Raw genomic sequence first — 21,713 nt, forward strand, 5'->3', positions numbered from 1 at the left:
GGAGCAGGGGCTCAGGCAGTGGTGGCAATGTCCCTCGGCAAAAGACTACACCCCCTGGGCCTCAGTAAGATTGTCAAGCATTGAACGGTCCCCGGTGATGAAAAGGTTGGGGACCACTGCTCTAAGTGTTTTTGTAGCCTTGCAATCCTGTGAAAGATATTGATAAAAGCTGCAATTAAATAAACTGAAACCAAAATCAGGATTTTTCTGTCTTCATCTATGTTATCCTACATTTATCCTGATCTTCCTTGTGTTAGTCTGATAACCTTGCACTACATCTCTGCCCTGTCTTCCACTTAATATTTAAGTATGTCATTCCTAGTACTTGGGGTCTACTGAAGCACAGCAACCCACTAAACAAGTCATATCAGTTTCCTTTTACTGTACTGAGTTACATAGTCAAGGCAAAATTATGAAGGAAGAAATTCTGTATCAAAAGATGCTGAATTAAAACAAGCAAAAAACACCCAGACTTCTGGATTTAAATCAATTAATTTTAATGATTAAAAAGCTATTTTGAATAGTTTCAAAAGAATGCAATGCATATCTTAAAAATGAGAATGAATGTGCATTTAGATGGCTAGAGCTGACTGCTGTGTTGAAGTTGCTTAAGAGATTATACTTCATAATCATAACCAGAGAATGTAAGTCTGCTTCATACCATTTGTACACTGTTCTTTTGTGGTGAGGGAAAAAATTGCAACTGAGTTTCATAACTCTGGAGCTTTGTGTTGTTTCTGTGGGAAGTAAGGAAAGCATCGGACATTCTTGACCACCGAGTGAGTAAAATGTAATTACTTGCACCGGAAAACATAATTTTTAAAGGGTTCCCACCCTGTCTAAGCACTGTACTTGTGTGGTGGCACTGAAGAGATCAAGGCTTCTTCCATAAAAAGGCTTCATCACAAAGAACTTGAGCAAGTTTTGCATTGAATGGCCGATAAAAATCTTTCAGGATTTCTTTTGTAAGAGGTAACATAGGGCCTAGATTGCGATCCTCGGGCCTTCTTGTGTTTGATGCAGGACTCTTGGTAATTAGAGCTTCTTGTTTTTCACTTAGGGTACCTGTAGTAAACAACCCCAAAATATGCATGTATGATTTTCTTTACGCATTTTCTTAAACATTTCCCAGTTAAAGAACAAAAAATGCCCTAGACTGCTTGTGCTTTCTACAGTGCATTTGAGCAATGCGTGTTTTCTTATTTCTTTAGGATATCTGAAGCCGATGCCTTGTCTTGGGCGACTTCTCTGTTTCACTGAACAGGCAAGATGTAGTGTAAGAGCACTACTTTAAATGGAAGGTAGGAAGAGTGGAGTTTATATTACAAGTTGTAGTGTCCAAAGAGACCTTAAAAGAAAGTGCATGCATCAAGAAAATCTCATGCAACTGTTCTGCCCAAGGTTATCTTCCTCACTATTTAAATGACTTTCAGGTACTTAAAAATTAATTGCATTTAAAGACACACAAAGACAAGCAGCTTCTTGTGTATCAATTAGTGGGGGCAAGCAGCATCAATCTTCAGGACTTGACTGTTCTCGGAAAATAAACTCAGCAGCATAGACTAATGCTGAAATACATTCTTAATGCAACTTCCTTATACTTGCATTTTTTGGTAGGCTTGCAGTAGGATCACCTGATTTCACTTAGCAAGCACAGAGGACAGAGGCATGCGAACTGACACCAATCTATTTTTGGTGGAAAACCTCAAGAACATTATACTTTTTGGGGTGACCTTCCTCAAGACTGAAACATTCACCTTTATTGGAGCAGCTCAATTTGTTCTGTGCTTGCTAGCCAATTCACAGAAAGCTGCTCTCTATACAGACATTACTAAATCATATAGTAAATATTATGTACACGGTAGCTAGTGACAATCACATGGTGTAATGTAATGTAATTAAACAGACATCTCTGTCACTCCTTACAGCACGTGTACATTTTTATTACACATGCCTCCAAGTCATATTTTATTTACTTATTTAAAACATTCATTAGCTGTCCTTCTGCTTTGCAGAACTCAAGACAGCTTACTGTATAAATAAAAAATATATTAAAAGCACAATAAAAATTTCTGCAGGAAACTCATATGTGAAGTCTTCCTATGCTAGTGTGAAGAGGTGAATTAAAATAAAATCCAAAAAGAATATTCCTTTGATTAAAGGAGGATATCAATCTAGATTTAAATAGTATATAGTGCAATCGAGTTTCAAAATTCTAAATTAGTGGGCTTAGTTTCCAGTTAAATAAAAGCTCAGCAAATAATAGAGCTAGCCAGTAGACATGATATCCCAGAAAACTAGCTCATATCTCATTTACAAAGCCCACCAATTCATATATATTTTTAAACTTGACCAGTACATAGGTACTAAAAATGACATGCTAATGTTCAGAGGCAGAATAATATGACTTCCACTTCTCCCCAAAAGCACTTGAGGGATTACTCCTTTATTACTGCTGTCTGCCTCCATGCAGATAAGCTAAGGCCTGGAATTGCCAACATCTCCAAAGGAAAAGGGGGAGTTTTATAAAATATATAACAATTTTCATGCAATTGGCAATAATATTCTCAACCTTGAATGATCAGAAAAAGTGCTCACCTAGATCCAAAAACCGGAACACCATGTGCATAGTATACTTCACGTTGGATGCATGGTCTTCCAAACGGAGAACTAGCATTTGATCTTTATTAAAAACAGTGAGCCAGTCCAGGAGAAAAACAACATACAGACCAACCTGAAGTCGTACCTACAAGAATAAAAGCAAAATGGAATCACATTTTAAAAAAATAAATGTATTCCAGCTCTTACAATCTCAGAGGTTCTTAAAACTGTGGGGCAAGTCCAAAAGGGGGTCATGTTTCTCTCACAGGTGGATCATGAGAACAGTATGGAATTACACTGCGATTTAAAATGAGTGCAAGTGAGCCTGAGAGAAGAGTCTCTTCCACAGCAGATATAAGGATAATAATGTAAGGAACAGCACAACTGAATACCTATTTGTTATACTTAACACAAGATGCCAATTGTGAATTCCCCATGAGAAGTATATTCAGAACCACTTCAGAAGCCTAATGGATTAGACCCGTAGGGGGATTTAGAGGATCCTATCTTTTCTCTGTGCTGCTTTTCCAACCCAAAATGGCCTAGAGGTATAAGCAGTCACTGTACATGTCTTCCAAGGGGGCAACATCCCCATGGGCCATTTCTGGTTGGGAAAATGCCACGGGGGAAGATAAGGAGTCCCTTCTCTTTCCCACACAGCAGTCTCATTCCAAACTAAATCCATTCAGTGCTTCTGAATTGTGGAGAATTTGCAGCTGCAAGATGGCTGCAAGATCCCATACCAATCATGCAGTGGACAGTGAAGTCAAATTTGGTGCTTAGTATGCTCATAGACAAAACCTTAGATAAAATGGCCCTTTTGAGGTATGAACTTCTTATTTCAGTGACCATAGCAACAATACTGGCTATTACGTGAGTTCAGCCCAGTTAGTTTAATTACTTTTTGTTCTGACCTGCATGGCTGACCATTTCATTTATTAAATGGTAGAAGAACCTACAGGAGCTTCTTCAGATATGTGAGGAGCAAAAGGTAATGAGGCAACAGGCCTGCTGTTGGGTGAAAATAGAGAGACTCTGACAGAGCACAGAGAGAAAACAGAAAGGTCCAGTACATATCTTGCCTCTATTCTTCCCCAGAAGTATATGGACATGTCTAGGGATGGTAATAGGCAAAGTATAGTGTCTAGGTGGTGGATTTAAAGAGACAGAGAGGTTGTTGAAAGGCATCTGTCTGCACTGGATGAGTGTGCCTCTGAGAGGGCTCAAAGAACTTTCTGGAAAACATGTAGAACCTTTGTCTAGCATCTTTAGGACTTCTTGAAGAACTGGAGATATGCCAGAAAACTGGAGGAGACTGAATGTTATCCCAATCTTCAAAAAAGAGATGAGCCAGGAAACTACGGGCCATTGAGTCTGACCTCAGTTGCAGGGAAGATAATGGAGCAGATTTTAAAGGAGGTAATTTGCAATCATCTGAAAGACAATTTGTTGATCCAGGGAAGTCAGCACAAATTTGTCTCCAACAGGTCCTGCCAGGTCAACCTGGTTTCCTTCTTTGACCAAGTGACAGAAACTCAGCTGGTTACCTTAACTTCAGTAACGCTTCTGACAAAGTTCCCCATGATTAGCATCATGGGGAACTTTGTCAGAAGCATTACTGAAATTAAGGTAACCAACTGATGGGTAAACTGGAGGTCTGTAGACTGGATTTTCAGATGACTAGGTGGCTAGGAAATTGATTAGAAAACCACAACCAAAGAGCAGATTTCAATGGTATTTCATCAGAGGGAGGTGAGAAGTGGAATACCACAAGGCTTGGTACTGGGTATGGTACTTTTCAACATTTTTATCAATGACCAGGAGAAGGGGGTGGAGGGACCTCATTAAATTTGCAGATGACACCAGATTGGGAGGATAGTGAACACCCAGAAGATAGAGAGGGGGTTCAATGAAATCTGAACTTGCTGGAAAAGTGGACAAATGAGAACAAGATGCAAATCAATAAGAAGTGCAGAGTTCTACATCTGGGCCACAGAAATGAGAAGCATGCATACTGGATGGGAGATACACTTCTGTGTGTGAATGAGATCTTGGCGTACTTGTGGACTGTAAGCTAAATATGAGCAGACAGTGTGAAGCAGTGGTAAAGAAGGCAAATCCAGTTTTGGGTTGTATCAACAGAAGCATCACATCAAAATCACAAGAGACATCACAGCAAGGGGCAGTATATAAGTTGTATGAATGAATGAATGAATGAATGAATGAATGAATGAATGAATGAATGAATGAATGAATGAATGAATGAATGAATGAATGAATGAATGAATATCACAGTCCAACTGTATATCGCACTGGTCAGACTGCACCTGGAATACTGTGTGCAGTTCTGAAAGCCTCCATTCAAAAACCATGTGGACAAAATTGGGAGAGTTCAGAGGAGAATGAAAAGATGACCTGAGGCTTGTAGACCAGGCCCTATTAGGAAATGCTGAGGGACTTGGGAATGTCCAGCCTGGAGAAGAGGAGGTTGAGAGGGGATATGATTGTTGTCCAAGTATTTGACAGGTTGTTAGAGGAGGCCAGGAGAAAGGTTCCTGTTTGCAGCAGACGAATGGGTTTAAACTACACGTAGAATGGTACTGGCTAGATATCAGGGGGAAAATTTCAGTCAGAGTAGTTCATCAGTTGAATCAGCTGCCTAAGAAGCTGGTGGGGTGGTCTTGAAGCAGTGGCTGGACACTTACTATGGATGCTTCAGATTGATCCAGGAGGTTGGACTAGATTGAACAGGAGGTTGGACTAGATGCCTGTATGGCCCCTTCCAACTCTCTGGTTCTATGATTCTATAGCCCTGTTGTCACTGAGGTAGCAAAGCTCACTCCTAATCCTCACCACTTCACTTGGACGGATACTACTTTATACAAAAACAAAGAACCTTGCAAACAGCAGCTGCATTTGGGGGACAAGGCTTATCCTTCTACCTCACATGCAAGTGTTTTTACATGCAGAGATTTCTGAATGGCATTTAATCATATGATGCCCATCCATGTGCAGTCTGGAGTGCTATGACCCAGGAAAATCTCAGTGATGAGGTTCATGTTTGCTTTTATAAGCTTCCTGGATGTTTCCGCACACTGGGAAAAACTGGCCTATGCATCAGGCTGAATCTAAACCACAGCATACTCACAGGCATGGCATTGTTGAGGGTGTTGTTGTACACACAAGCTCTCAGGGAATAATCCACCAGGCAATTTTCAAACAGCTGTAGTGACTCAGCCACTTTTTCATGGAAGTCCTCTACAGATTTGTTAGCACTTGCAAAGTAGAGATAATCCGAATACAGTCTGTAAAATGAATAGCACAGGACCAAGTGAACTGTGATTTCAATCAAGCCATGTGTCACCATAAAAAAACATAATATAAAGATAATAAACTGACAGATACTTTTCTGGGAAATAAACAAAATGTATAGAAGAGGCCCATTTACAAAAACAAACAAACCTTTATGTCATCAGTTTTTGCTTTGCTGTTCTCTAGCAGAATCTCTGGTAAAAGAGATGATCTAGAGACTATCAGACAAGTGGGGGATGAAAGGCAGCTCAAGCAGAACTCCGTGCAGAGAAGTGAAGAGCAACTGTTAAGCTGGTCCACGCTGCCTTCCTAGCAAAGAAGCCACAACAGACTTTCACTAGAGGACTCAATTTTCAAATATCTCCTTCCTCCTTTCTCATTGCTACCAGAGTTTATTTGAATAGACTGATTTTTGTCCCTGAAATTGCCATAGGATTCTAGTGTGATACTGCACAGCTGAAATAACCATTGCAAAATCCTCCTCTTGTGGTATATCTTTACAACTCCTTATACTGTTTAAATGAGGTGGAAAAATAACAATGGATGGACAATTAGTAGGTGGGGGGAAGGAGCACTCTTCCTTCATCTAGCCAACTTCTACTACATAGAACATATATGACGAATCAGCACAATGCCACGTTATCAATGTGCACACAATGCGATTGACTGATTGATTGATGTTGAACACATCTTCTGGCATGCCTGAGAAAATGGAAATTGTTATCTATGTGATGTCCGTCCACCCTGCACCCTCCGAGCCCGCCAGAAGAGACAGGAAGGCAGCTAATAGTGGAGGTGGTGGCGGGAGCATGGGAGGCCACAGTAGCAGAGGCCAAAGCTGTGCCACTGGTGGTAGGGGCCCAAAAGAGACAGCTGTGGGGTGGGCAGCTGAGGTGGCAGAGGACCACAGAAGATGGCAGGTGGTAGCAGCAGTGCAAGCAGCACTCTGTACCATGCAGTGCCGGCCCATTCCCTCTCACAGCCCTCCTGGCACAAGAGGGAAGGAGCGGAAAGGGAGGGGAAGTGGGGGGAGGAAGGAGTCTGCATGGGTGTCTGGTTGTCTGAGAGACAGCGAGGAGGAAGCAGGGAAGAGGTGAGGGAAGCCTTCAAGATAGGGTGAAGAAGCAGACGCAAGGAACAGGAGCCCTGGAGCAGGTATATATTTCCACATAACCTGTGAGAATCTGATTGTTACTAATTTTTTCTATCTATCTATCTATCTATCTATCTGTCTGTCTGTCTGTCTAAATTATAACTGTCCTATCTTGTGAGACTGGACATTTTAAACACCACTGTCCTCTTGTGCCCTTAAAATTAACCATCATAGTTTCCCCCTTCTATTCACCCTCTAGTGCTCCATTTGTCTGTCACATTTGCATTTTGCTCATCTTCCAAAGAGCTGAGGACAACATACATGGTTCTCCTTCCATTTTACTCTTACAGCACTGAGGTGAGATAGGCTCGGGTACGACATTGATTGGCCAAGGTCACCCAGTAAGCTCCATCAATCAGTGAGCATTTAAACCTGTGACCCAGGCAAAAACAGATCCATAAAATGCAAGCTCATGCAGCCTTGATTTATTTCAGAGCCATGTAGAGAAAGGACTTGATTTTGCTAATTGAAAGTGGGTTCCCTGCTTTGTTATTAGTTATTAATCATTTTAAAGGGAAAAAATGTGTATTTTTAAAGTACACATATTTTTGCTATTTAAAAAGCTAATAGAGTAGGGAACCAATACTGATTATTAAAACTGAGCCAAGTTCGAAGGGTTAAACCTCTTATTTGTTCCCAACACAGGGCGAATACAAATTGAGGTTGCCTGAGCCTGTAATTTCATTTTATAGACATGATGTCTGTCACATCTTTTTGTATCTGTAACCTGACATTACATTATACTAACTCTGTGTCAACATACTGTTTTCTCCTGCAAATTCTCCTTCCATCTCAATTTAACATGTCCTGCTCAATGAAAAATTACCATTCTATCCACATTGGTCTTTCTATTGCATTTGACATAATCAGCTGCCTCTCTTTGATCTCCTCAGTTTCTTAATATTTCATAATTCATTCTGCAGCGAAACTGTATGGTCAAGGGTTATATGCACAGAGACCTATTTTATTGTAAAAAGATGTGTGTGTTAATGCACATGTCAGAAAATGGAGGAAAAGTGTTTGCCAGCAGATATAGTCAATGAATTTGCAATGAATGGCTCTATTCAGCTCACATCCATGCACTCATTTTATGATCATGTTTCAGAGTTCCTGAAATTGTCCATTCTACTCCAACAAAACAGCTCTTGCCAAAGCTGAGAAGAAATTTCACCTGGTCAAATGCAATCCTTTCTTTTGATTCTCAGTTTCTTCATCAATTAATTTACAGACACTGCCGAAGCTTGGTTCTTTCGTTCTGTGTCCTGCTCTTTCTCCTTCGTCTTTTTGGTAACTCATCATTCTTGTTTTTGTTCCCTTTAATCAATTAATTAAAAATATTTCCTCTACCTTACCCTGAAGACTCAAGGCAGCTAACAAACAACAAAAGCTGCAAGGACACGTAAACATCATAAGCATCCAACAACAAACTAAAAGTCAATTGATACACATTGTTAAAGTCAGCACACACAGCTAAAATACAGCCAAGCCTGGGGAAAAAATATTTCACCATCCACTCAAATGCCCTCTGGAATCGTCCTTCCACAGAGAATGTCTCTATCCTCACTGTTATCAACAGACTATCCTAGATAAGGATACCCAAGGAGAAGGCTGTCTGAGAAATCTAACTGGAACACAAGAGAATACAGGAGGTGCAGTTTGAGATGAAATTTTCCACTGCCTTATTAAAAGGCTCAGTGTTTGGTCTCATACTTCATTTCTTCCATATTGTCCTTTTCAGCACATTCACATAGCTTCTGTTACATGGATACCCTGATCTCAAACCCATCCTATTTTTCAAGCTATGTACCCATTGAACTTTCAAAGAAAACCATTTTTGTTATCTCTCCCAGCTTCTCTTTACTTGCTGCCTGGTAACCCTCTATCCCACTCCTACTACATATTTGAGTGTTCATTATCTCCCCCTCCCTCCATGCTTGTCTTATTTGTGTCGTGCAAACTGTAAGATCTGTCAGCCTAAGGCCTAACAAATTATTAATGACACTAAATAAATGTTAACAAGGAGCTGTGCCAATTGTATTTGCCAATCTGTAGGAATGTTGCATGTTTGCACCCTATTGTAGCAACCCTTGATTCAAGAACAAGACCCTCACAGAGAAATTGTGAACATTAACCTTTGCATAAATTGCACATGAAGACGATCAAAAACATTATATGTTAATAGAATCCTGCGGCCAAAAGGAATATGCGTATTCAGCTCCCATGCACTTCATGCTCCACTTTCTTGGTGGCCTCACAAAGCTCCACTGATAAATTACTACTTCTGATTCTCCTGTTCTCCTGATTTCCCTATTTTGTGCCCATTAAAAGTGAAAAAGCCCTGTACCTGTGCTCCTTGGGTCACATCAGAATCACTCTTTCATGTCTCCTTTCTCTGTCTTTTTTTCTTCCTAATAAAATCAGAGTTCAGTAGCACCTTTAAGACCAACAAAGATTTATTCAGGGCATGAGCTTTCGAATGCAAGTACTCTTCGTCAAATGAAAAATTCGAAAGCTCACACCCTGAATAAATCTTTGTTGGTCTGGACTCTGATTTTATTGGGCTACTTCAGACCAAAATGGCTACCCATTTGAATCTATTCTTTTCTTCCTATGCATTAGCTTATCTCTTCCTTCAGTTCCTGATCTCTACCTGTTTCAAAGCCTGCTTTCCATCTCTTTCCCCTTCCCTTTAGCATCCACTTCCTCAGTCCAAATGTTTACACTTCAGGTCTTCCTGTCTCCCACCCTCTTACCCTTAGATTTCTAGTCCCCCTGCTCTCCTTACCCTTCCTCCTAGGCCTGATCTTGCTGCAAAATCATATATCTCTCTAGGGTCTGTAAAGCTCTAGCTTTGTATACATAGCATGGATGAATGCTTAGAACACATAACCATAGCTATTTAATTTAGCTTCCTAATGCTTTCTTTTAAGGAAAAAATCATAAACAAAGTTATAAATCATATGATTATGGAAGTTTTATGCTCTTTCATCCAGTGGAACACCAACTGTTATTTCGAGGGGTATACCAAACACAAGAACAAATTAAAGGAGAAGAGAATGTAACAGTGTCTTCTTTTCAGTCTTAAAAAAATTTTTTTTTAATTTAACAAAATTATTTTTGTTATATATAAAGCATTTACAAAAAAGAAGAAATGAAAAACCAGCTAGCAAAGCAACTATTGTTACATAATAGAAACATAATGTAGTACTATCTTAAGAAACAGTATGGTCAATCCCCATCACATTATCAATTATACTTGGTCCTAACCTAAAAATTAATACTAGCTATCTTTCTTAAGGAAGCCCAAGTAATAACACCATTGTTCATCGTACTCTTCAAGTGGTTTCTTATTAATCATGTTAGTAAGTCTTGCCATTTTTGCTAGGTCTGCTAATGTGTCTAGCCATAGAGAAGTAGTTGGAGTTTCCAGCTCTTTCCAGTGTTTTGCCCACACCAACCGCGCAGTCGTAGTTGCATGAAAGAAGATGATTCTGGAAGAACTCGGTAAAATGCTTGGATGAAAGCTTAACAACATAGATTCAGGATTAAGTGGGAACCGCATTTTCAATATTTCTTGTAACACCATATGTATTTTGGCCCAGTAAGTTTTCGCTTTTTCACAATCCCATCATATATGATAAAAAGAACCAGTTTCTTTATTACATTTCCAGCATTTATTATCAAACCCTGCTAAAATTTTTGCAATAACCTTTGGGGTGATATACCACCTATAGAACATCTTGTACCAATTTTCCCTTAAAATCTGACTGTTAGTTTGTTTAGGAATTTTGGACCATACTCATTCCCATTCTTCCATGGCAATAGTAAAGTCTAGGGTGTAAACTGCACAGAGCTTTTATTCCAACCCCAGATCGATTTAGTCCCTGCCCTCTACACAGAATGCGATTTCCGTTTGGATTTTGGGCAATTTAAAATTTCCTTCTGCAGCAAGAAGGATTGATCCGGTGTGACCCTACCTTTATTGTGTGATATCTCAGACTGCTTTTAATCCTCAATATCCATTGGGAAAGAAAGCTCTGTGGTAGAGAACCTCTGGTAGGCTACACCAGGTCATGTGACACACTTGCCTTAAAGGAGAAGCCCCTAATTTCTCTCAATTTCTGTCGGTCCTGGATTTTTCCTCCCTCCTCTGCCTTTTTCAATCTTCTCCCCCACCCCCTCCAAGAAAAGAAAGAGTCTCCCTGCTTGGCTCCTCTCCCCCCCCCCCCTTCAAGAAAAGAAAGAAAGAGGTTTGGCTTCCTCCCCCCTTCTGAATTACCCTAACCACGTGCAGAAGACTTTCCTGTTTCAATGGAGAGGGGGGGTCGGAGAGGAAGAATCGAATTCAAAGCGATCTGAATTCAACAGGATTGACAATGGAATAAAGAAAGTAAGTGCAGACTCTGCCTAGGTTTTACATCCATTTGATCATGCAGTTTTTGACTTGTTCTGACTCAGTTTCATATTTCAGAAGTAGTTTGTAGATCTGGCCTTGCAGGTGTGGTTTGTTAAGCAGTAAAATTATTCTCGAAGTCGCTTAAAGATGTGTTCATGTCCACTTGTTCATCAAAGTCTGTTTTTAATCTGGATTAATCTTTTCAGTCTTAAGTTTTTCTCTTTCCACATGCCACATTTTCATAGCAGCATAGATGTGAGACCAACCAAAGATCTGAGACAAATGCTTCTTACTTACCACAGTAGCTTACTTATCACTGGCAGTCTTCAAGCAAAGGTTGGATACACACTTTTCTTGGATGCTTTAGGATGCTTTGGGCTGATCCTGCGTTGAGCAGGGGGTTGGACTAGATGGCCTGTATGGCCCCTTCCAACTCTATGATTCTATGATTCTAGCTCTGTAAGGCATGGCAGAAGAATGCAGCACATAAACAGCTGGATATCTAATGTGGGTAAACAAGGAAATTTGCCACTCCCAGCTTATATTTCACTGATAATAAACAGGCACTGAATATTTGGCAGCACTTAATGTTACTGCCTTAGGCAGTTGCCTGTTTTACTGTGTATGAAATACTTGACAGTGAAACTGGAAGATATGAGAAAACAGGAAGGCTAAAGCCAGCCATTACACTAAATCCAGTACTTTGCAACACTCCTACACGAACATATTTATTTACATGCAACTCACTAAGTCTTGGAAAGCATCAAGGAAGATAAAGTGAGCTGGGTAAGAGAAGTGTATCTTGACAGTTCAACAGTGTGGGCAGAAGGAGGCTGGGAAACTGAGCAAGGATGTTTATTTCATCTGTATGCTTCTCCAATTTAACCATGCTTTCCTAATTATAGGCAGCTTAAGGCTTCCCCCTATGCAAAGAACCTTTTAAAAATATATAACTCTTTATCAAAATATATTCTACAAAACAGAAGGGCAAAGAAAAATAAAATGCATAAGAGCCCATTCTGATCTGGTTCATGCAAACAATGAGCGCCACAGACTTACCCGTGCCGCTTTTTGGCGGTGTGGGGGGTAGGAGTGGGAAGCAGCATCGGAGATGGCTGCAGTGCGGGGGGGGGGGGCCTGGCAGTGCCACAGCTCCCATGGTGCGTCAGAAGAGGCGGGGCTGGAAAGTCCATTTAGGATGCCTGCCTGGTCCCTTCCCGCCTCTTCCCCGAAACATGGGCAAGCAACCCACCCGCCCCCCCTGTTTTTTATTTGGGTTTTGGTTAATGTTATATTTTGTCACAGCAGAATGTGCACAAGAGTATGAGCCTATCTTGATGGAAGCTGGTATGCGATCGGCATCCCAGCGGGGAGTGGGGCCTCCGTAAAGGGGGGGGGGTGGTAACAAGATGCATGCAGACTCAATGGGTAAGGCCTGTGAGCTCGTTTCATGACCAGATGGCTCTGGAGGTAACCGAAGATGTTTGCGCCCTTTGGCCCTCCACAGGGGTCATCTCCCTAGCTTTAGGTTTACCCAAGGAGGAGACCTATAGCCCAGCGAGGTATTTGATGGGCTCTTTCTTTGGGTGATGCGAGTCACGCAGTCAGCAGACTGCTAGTTTTAGGCTCATACCCTTGCTGCCCCAACCCTATGCGTTTGGTTGTGTGTTAATAAAGCTGTGGCCATTTATGCCAATGAATTGTGTCGTGTCTTCCTTTTTCAAACTAACCCCCTACCTCCCAATGTTTGCAGGCCCTAAGTTTTTCGGTACTGGACGAGCTAATACCAGCATTCTGTGATGTAGCTAGAGACTAATGGAGAACTAATGTAAGGCAAACCCAGTACCTATTCCAATCAGGAAGAATTGCTGGGTTCTGTTTGTTTACAAGGCATTTTTTTCTTTCCTGTTTTAAATGCCCAGTTTTAAGTACAACTGATTTCATTAATTCTTGTGAGGGCATGCAGTCATAACATGAATACAGCTAATCAGAGATATCTGTGGCTGTGGGCATGTTCAGAGTTTCCACATGCTAGAACTTTCACACTCCCCAGAATCAAGAGCATTTCAGACACTGCATGTCTTTGGGCATCCATACTGAAGACAGTTGGAAGGTCCACTGGAATGGGAACACAGTGGAATGCTTCAGAAGTCCTACATCAAGGGATTCTTAAAAGACAAATGCCTAATGAAAAATCCTCCTAATTGGCTCTCTTTCTGGGAAGTCTACATAATTAGTATAGTATTTTATCATCTTTTTGTGTTTGCTTTGAGGGACATCTGTACAAAATCTATGCTGATGAGTATTTCAGCTGCTATTGCTACTTATTACTAACTTTATACTATTATACCTTACCATAATCCATTTGAATTAACTACGATGCACCTGACTACATGTTCACCAAAGAGAATACAGACGAAACAGAATCCTGGCATAAAATAGAGGAATTGCTTTTATTTGACATACTTTTTTGCCCCAGTTGTGCTGGCTTAAAGTCTTGATACTTTATATTAACCCTAAATTAGCAATATCTGAATAGAATGCCTTTCAGTAGGACCATTAATTATTAAGTTCAGTGCATTAATGTTAAGGAAATGATGGTACCTGATAATCTTATTACCTCTGCTCTTCTTGTCATGGTACAGAACTGCATTTTCCACAGAGAAGAAGCAGACAGCTCTAGGCTATGGCATATAGCCTTCAAAAAACAAAGGGTTGTATGCATGGTGGAAAGAGAATGGTCCCTTTCACAAAGGTTGTTTGCCCTGGCTTGCATTCTACTGGGAAGTAGTTTTATTTCTAGTATCCCCGTGTTGTGTTTTTGTGTACCTCTTAGGTTTCCCCCATCTTTTCTGTGCTCTTCCCCAAGCCTACTGTTCTGTAAAAGACTGCTACGAAACTGAATAGCTGCCATATGGGATGGAATGTTTGGACTTTCCCGTTTCTGAAATATGAGCACCATTTTCCCTACCACCCTCCTCAGCAGCAACTTTGCCCTACCAACTTTGCCCTTCCTTTTAAAAATAAGCAATTGACTTACCATTATAATATTCTAATTATCTACCAGTTTCTCTAAACTTCCAGCTTTCTTTGTTTTAAAAAAGGCCTGTGAAGGGGCTACTCATTCATTTAAAAAAAAAGAGTTGGGGATTCAAAAAGTGTCACCATAAGTTGAATTTGATTTGACAGCATGTAACACACACTAGATAGATCATTATTATATTACAACACTAACAATATTTCAAATGCCAATGTAAAAACTCTGGAAAACCTCTCACACCATGATGATAAGGAGATGAATCTATAGGGGTTTTGGGGAAACCTACCATGTTGGGAAATCTAAGGGGAACCAATCCAGGTAGAACTTGCCATGTGGAAGCCTAATTTCTACTATACTACATCAGCCATGGCAGCAGGAACAAGGAAGCTATACAAGAACATGAATGAATATACATACAGTCATTGCAGCATAACAAGCTCCTATTGTGATAGGATGCCTGTCTTCATGTGTAGAGATCCACATGTGGATATTCCTGAGCCAAAGAATTATCATTTTCTGGAGATATTTGTATCTCTAAGGTACGTCCAGGATGTTTCATGATACCCAAATTGGGCCTTGAGAAATCCTGGAAATATTCAGGATTAACCGGGAATATCAGGAATGAGCATTTGCAGTCTCTCAGGACTGTGTCCCCCACCCCTTTTATTTCATTTCCCCTCAGTGTACTCACATCTCCTGGGACTAATGTTAGCTTTCCTGGCTTCTTTATGTATGATTCTGTGAGTTTCAAGTGCTTTTATTGTTGTTGGGTTTTTTTTAAGTTTGTTCTTTGCTGTACTTTGTTTGTGTCAGGTTCTCAGAGTTATTTTCTGTGGCCATCTGAATTTTACATGGGGATTCTTGTGGTTGACGAAGATTCAAATTCTCAGGTTTTACACTGATTAGACTCGTCAATGGGGGGTTTCCCATGGTTTACATTTTTTAGGGGGGGTTCCTCTCCACAGGAAACATTGGATGATGACTAGGGGGAATTTGTTCAGGGTCCCATGGAACTGGACGCCCTGGCCTGATTGATTTCCAGATCATTTTTAGAAGGAAGCCACTTAATCTAGCTGTCTTGTATACAATTACCATCCGTCAACATTTGGAGACCACAAAATGTATTTATCAAGTCAGCAGTGCATTGCCTGATACATAGGATAGCAAGAGGTGACTGGGATAGATTGGGAGCTCAATTGTTGACATGCACTCCATAACAGAACAAAATTCTAAAAAGAAAAACATTCACACCAAGGACGTATGTTTATCTCTTTCTCCCACAAGGTGGTGTTTTTAAAAATAAAACAACCTATTAAGAAGTCTTGACTTCTATATATGGAGAGGAAAATGCAGGAATTTGACAAGGAAATTATGAAAATTCTACAACACAATATGTAGTTGAAAAAAATACTGTTAAATAAGTGGAGAATCTGCAAGGTCTTACCAGGAGGATGTCCTTTCATTTCCCATGTATTTCGTTCTTCACAATATTCCCTCTGTTGATATCATCTCTCATTTCCTAGATTCCTTCTCTCCTTCCTACTCACCAGCCATCTTTTCTGTTATCTGCTCCCCAGTCTTTCTTATTCACTTAATTTATACTCTCCCTTTCCCCACAAAGGGGACCTAAAGCTGGTTCTCATTCTCCTCTTCTCCATCTTATCCTCATAACAACCCGACATAGGCTGGGACAGAATGAATGACCCAGTGTCACCCAGCGTGCTCTATTGACAGAGTGGAGATCTCAGTCTCCCAGAAACCAGACACTCTAAACACGACATCACATTGGTTCCCATCTTTCCCTCCTTCCCTCTCCCTGGGAAAAAAATCTGGACAAACTACAGAATTTGTGTAACAGTAACTTACTCAAGTGAGGTAGGTGGTGGCTATAGCTGGGCTTGGTTAAGTCATACAAGTTGTACAGAGTTTGTCACTGGCCACAAGCAAGGGGTGTAGTATCAGCTTACAGCCACTATCACACCTGGTGAGTTATGCTAATTGCATTGCATACAGGGCAGGGGTGAGGGGAAAGAGGGCTGTACAAATGAAATTGTAGGGCTGATGAGCACTTTTGAAAAGTAAACCATGCTGACAAATGTCATGACATGTGTCTTTGACTGTCCAGAAATAGTTTTGCTAACCTTTCTACAGGATCCCGAAGCATCACTATCAGCTTTGCATTTGGCTGGAAGGCATGAATAAAGTCCTGTATTAAAAATGGAGGCTCTCCATCTGTACTGTTGTCATAGAAGAAAATCCAAGCATTGTTGTCCCACATTGTTGAAGCACTGGCCTCTCCTAGAATGACAAAAGCCACACGTTATCCTTTGTTCCAGAAGGCTGGATCTGTGAATTCTTATAAAGACTACAGAACCAGAATATTATATGCCATATGCTATATGACTTCATGATAGTTTGGGACTTTTTGTGTATGTGCTACCACTAAACTGCAACTGACACTGTTTATCTTAATGTGTTTTATACAAGGACACTGCAGTCTTAATTCTGTGAATGTAAAACACACCGTTCTCATTCCATTGGTTTTAGATTCCTGCCCCCCCCCCCTCCTTGAATTTCTGTAAAGAATTTCTACATTTTTAAATACTGTAACGGCACCAAATTGCAATCATTTTTATTATTATCTATTTTGTACATGAAATGTTGGAAGAGTCACTCACTACCTTACTATCTCTTTACCGCTTATGGAATTTATATTTAATAGTCTATAAAAAGAGGAAAGGTTAATGGTGGATTAATACTATCAACTTCTCCAATTCTCTACCCAGTCAAATCACTTGTAGAGGATAAATGCTGTTTATACTGTTGTGCAGCTAATCTACTTGTGTGTCCAGGTGGGAAATCAGATTCCAAGATACACAGATGAGCAGAGGGTACATTCATGCACTATGTTCCCTTCATTAGCTTATTAGAGGTGTGACTGTCCACTATTTATTTTGCCATAGCTTTTGTTTGGCAGTCAGGTCTTTTCAAGTAAGATTAATTTTGCTCCTTGCTAGCTCCCCCATGATGGAAATACTTTAGCTATGGCAGTACTTTTCTGACTAGTTGTAGCATCTTCCTTTTGACATCAAAATTTTCATTTGATCTTTGACAGGATGAAGCTGCATTCAACCCATAATAAATTAACCACTGTTACATGTAGATCAAGTTACAACAGCACAGTCCAACATACAGCAATTTTTCATATAAGCTAAAAGCACATAACATATGATTAAACTGTCTACTTTCATTAGTAGATGGATGTATAATGTCCTTATCCCAAGATTAATGGAATAAAATCATGTTGTGCTTTCATAAAACATTCTGTGGAATTTATCATAATAATGATCATAAAATAAATAAACCCTGTTTGGAGTGCCTGGAGCCATAAACATACTGTCTTTGGTAGAGCTTCTGAAAGCATCCGTTGCTCCCCCTCACAAAACATAATTATAACCCAATAAAGATTTGATTCAGAGATGTTTTTGATTGGAAAATTACATTGCCTGATACAGTTACAGGAATGTTTATAGTTTTAATTATATCTTCCCTTTTTAATCATCTGAAGTTTAATAACATGACTCCCTTAGAGAATCTCAGATTTTCATATATCCTAAAGATGCTCTCTTGACTAAACTGACTTTTTCACAAGGTAATAAAAAAGTTTTCTATAATGAGCATATTAATCCAGATTTTTTTTCTCCTGGAAACCTGATGAAAAGGAGCTAATGTAAATATTTCCAATCGGAAAAGTCTGCGTCCCTGAAAAACTATGACAGGAGGCATCTAGTGAAAAAAAGCATATCACCAATTAAAAATAGTGCTTTCCCTGAAGAAGTCACATCAACTATAAAACATACCATACCTGTACTTTCAAGTGTCCTTGTTACTAAAAACTCAGATATATATTTGCTCAAATTATTAGCTGCCTCTCCATATATCTGCTTGAAATGATCCACAATAGAAATCACAACAACAGTAAAATCAAGCAAGCAATACTGAAAACATCTATAAAACACCTTAACACCAAAGCACAGCACTGGAGACTGTCTTCTCTATTTATCAATATAAAGAGAGCATAGCAAGAAGCATGAAAGATCATAAATTGGGACCCACTAAACTAAAGTGCCTGTGCACACAAAGGAAGGCTGGGTCACCATAAAACCTAAGGTGCTGGTTGAACATATGTTTGGACAGCATTTTACGAATGAGGTGCCACTAGTGGAAAATTCCTATCCCACTTCCCAAAGATAAACAGCTCAGGGACTGAAGTGACAGTCTTAATTGTTGGGTATATTTATATGGGAGAAGACAGTTCTTCAAGTTCCCTGGCCCCTTAGCGCTTCAAAACTCAGTACTCTTAATTGGAACTGAACAGGAGTGATACATACCGGTGTTGAGTGGTATTAAGTGGTGTTCAACAGTGGCTGCTTATGTGCATCTGTGCCCCCTCTTCTCACTTCCTCCATTAGATATTACCAGGGGGGAGGGATAGGAGGTTGAGTTACACTGCTGTGTCTTTGGGATTGTTGTTTTGTTGTATGTCTTTTAATGTCCGGATCAGTTTTATTGGGGAATTTATTGTGGATAATTGTACCCCACCATGAGCCAGTTTGGGAGTGGCAGGAAATAATAATAGTAATAGTAATAGTAATAGTAATCTGAAACCAACACCCATAAATAATCTGGCAGCTGTATTTTGTACTTGCTGAAGCTTTCAAGGCAGACAGATGTACGGTAATTGAACACAGATGTGATCAGAACATGGATTGTTTATTATTTGGAGGATAGAGTATTGGCCCTCATTCAGTCTATTTCCACCTTAAAGTCATTTTGTTCAGGAACTCCACCAACCAAACTGATTCATCTGTTACAGAGAAACAGAACTGAGTGCTTCATCAGCACATACCCTGTTGCTCTCCTGGAAAAGGGGGTCTTTTTAATGCCAAATTAGGATGCAATCCAGAGGGAAATCAATCTAGATAATCCATTTTATCTAAGACCCATCAGCAGCTGAATAGCTACACTAGCACTTTACACAAAACCTATTGGCCTGCTGACCCTCAAGTTGCAACTAACCTGGGATAGTCCCAGACCCTAAAGACTGTTGCTGAATAAATCTTGATCAACACAACAGAATCAAGGCTCTGAATGTCTTTCAAAGCAACTTCATGTATATGAACTTCAGCCAGTCATTAAGATCATCAAGAAAAAAACTTGCTCAGTATTCTTTCATTTATTGTGATGGCACGAAAGATGACATGGAGTAGGCCTTTGCTGTTATGGTGTCCATATTCAGGAACACTTTTCCTTAGGAGATCAGTGAGGAACAAATGTCACATTCCTGATCCAGGGTACTAGTATGCATGACTATATCCATTTCAAATCCTTGCTCTGCCATGAGATTTATGAGTGTTTGACTTTGGGCTAGATACTGTTTGAAAGCATCAGGGCTAGTATGGGACAAAAACAGGCAGAGAAGAGCAACATAAGTTATCTTGACATGCTTGAAGTATGAGACACCAGCATATGAAGCCATTTTTATTCTTGAAAGCTACTGTCAGATTGAATGCATAGAACATTCACTTGTCAGTCTTGTCATATTTACCTCAAATTGTTTCGTATAATGGTTGTTAGATTATCATATTGAATGCTCATTATTTGAAAAATGACTAATACATTGGGTTATTTTAATAGGATCTATTTACACAGAAAAAAATAAGGAAGTGCAAAACTGAAGGGCACTTAAACTCTTTTTCCCAGCATACATTATTTAATTTTCATTACTGACTGGAGAAAAACTTTTATGAGGTTGAAAAGCTTGCTTTCCATTTTACCAGCAGAAATTGTTCCAGTAAATGCTATAATCTTATCCATATTTTGGTTATCGGAGCTTGCACAGCATAGTGGATATCTGTGACTTCTTATCTTGATGCAAATGACAAATGTCATTATAGCAAATGTAGTAACATCAAAATGTACCCCAAAGTAAAAAGTTTCTTTACCAATAATGATGTTGTTCCTTTTGTTACTATAGCCTTTTGCAGCATCACCGTGTAGCAAACTCTGAATTTGATGGGCAGCCAAGTCAAACAGATCGAGGTAGTCTTCCACTGGATAGCGATCATGAAATCCATCTCTCAGACGAATTATTCCTGAAAATAAGAATGAAACGGAAAATGAGTAGTAGGTAACATGTGTTATGTATGCGGGGATTAACACTTGCTTGGGTGAAGTGCAAATGAAGGATTGTTAAGCAGCCAATCACTAACAATTTAGACACCCCGGAAATGGACCAAGTGTTGGGCTCCATTAAAGGGCCAATCAGGTTACTTGGCAAGCTGCCTGAACTGTATATAAGTTCAATAGGTTCTGTTGTTTTCTATTTGGTATTGCTTGTTGGAGATGGTGTTTAATAAAGAGCTGTTGTTTTCAAAGAAGTCTACCAAACCCACAGATTTAACAACATGAAAATGATCAGATGTTGTTTTGGCGAAATACAAATTTGAAATGAAAGATGTTATCTAAATAGTTTTCACACAGGCTGAATAATGCACTTTTAGTACATTTCAGCAATTGCTTGCAAGTGGATTTTGCCAGTTCATACTGTAAAATCCAGTTGCACAGTACACTGAAAGGAGATTGAAAGTAAATTATTCAGATATGTTCAATTTACCATTCTAAACTGGATATTATTCATTGTTGGCCCAATTTCGAGCAAAATAATACAGGGATATGGATTTCATACAGTGAATTTACTTATATTAATGAGCCATCTCTAAAGTACTACAGTCATTTCAAACAATGCTGCTTTTTCCCATGCTTTTTCACTGTGACCCTTTCCATACTGAGAACTTCACTGCACTGGCTCCCATGTGGGAGCACAAATCCAAGGCAGACGAAGGGCATCAGGCCAAATAGTCCCCCGTGCAGGAGCAGGAAGAAGTGGAGCAACCTGCCCTGACTCAAACTCCAGCCTGCAGCCCAGCACAGAGCCTCCAGTGCAGAAAGGGTTTGTGTGAACTTCCCTGGAGGTTTTTTAATATTCTGAGTTGAGTGCTATAGAGCTAAAGCAACATAACACTTCAATGCTACAGCAGCACCACATTAATAAAAGTTTGCAGAAGATCACATGGCATAAAAGGGCAAGGGAGAATGGCATTTAAGGAAGCACTATGGGCATTTTAAACAGTACACCACAGTGATTCAAA

General features: G+C 39.9%; 1 protein-coding gene across 1 annotated transcript in view; it reads right to left on the minus strand.

Moving 5' to 3' along the window:
* Positions 1-480: 480 nt before the first annotated feature.
* Positions 481-21,713, minus strand: part of CHST15 (carbohydrate sulfotransferase 15) — an 88,237-nt gene continuing 67,004 nt past the window's right edge. The window contains exons 4-8 of the mRNA XM_077350024.1: positions 20,508-20,657; positions 16,644-16,800; positions 5,750-5,906; positions 2,599-2,746; positions 481-1,065 (exon numbers count right to left, since the gene is read on the minus strand). Coding sequence (XP_077206139.1) covers positions 875-1,065; positions 2,599-2,746; positions 5,750-5,906; positions 16,644-16,800; positions 20,508-20,657 — 803 coding nt within the window. The 3' untranslated portion in view covers positions 481-874. The remainder of the gene's footprint in view (positions 1,066-2,598; positions 2,747-5,749; positions 5,907-16,643; positions 16,801-20,507; positions 20,658-21,713) is intronic.

The sequence above is a fragment of the Paroedura picta genome, chromosome 8 (assembly GCF_049243985.1).
Source record: "Paroedura picta isolate Pp20150507F chromosome 8, Ppicta_v3.0, whole genome shotgun sequence".
In the NCBI taxonomy this organism is placed as follows: Eukaryota; Metazoa; Chordata; class Lepidosauria; order Squamata; family Gekkonidae; genus Paroedura; species Paroedura picta.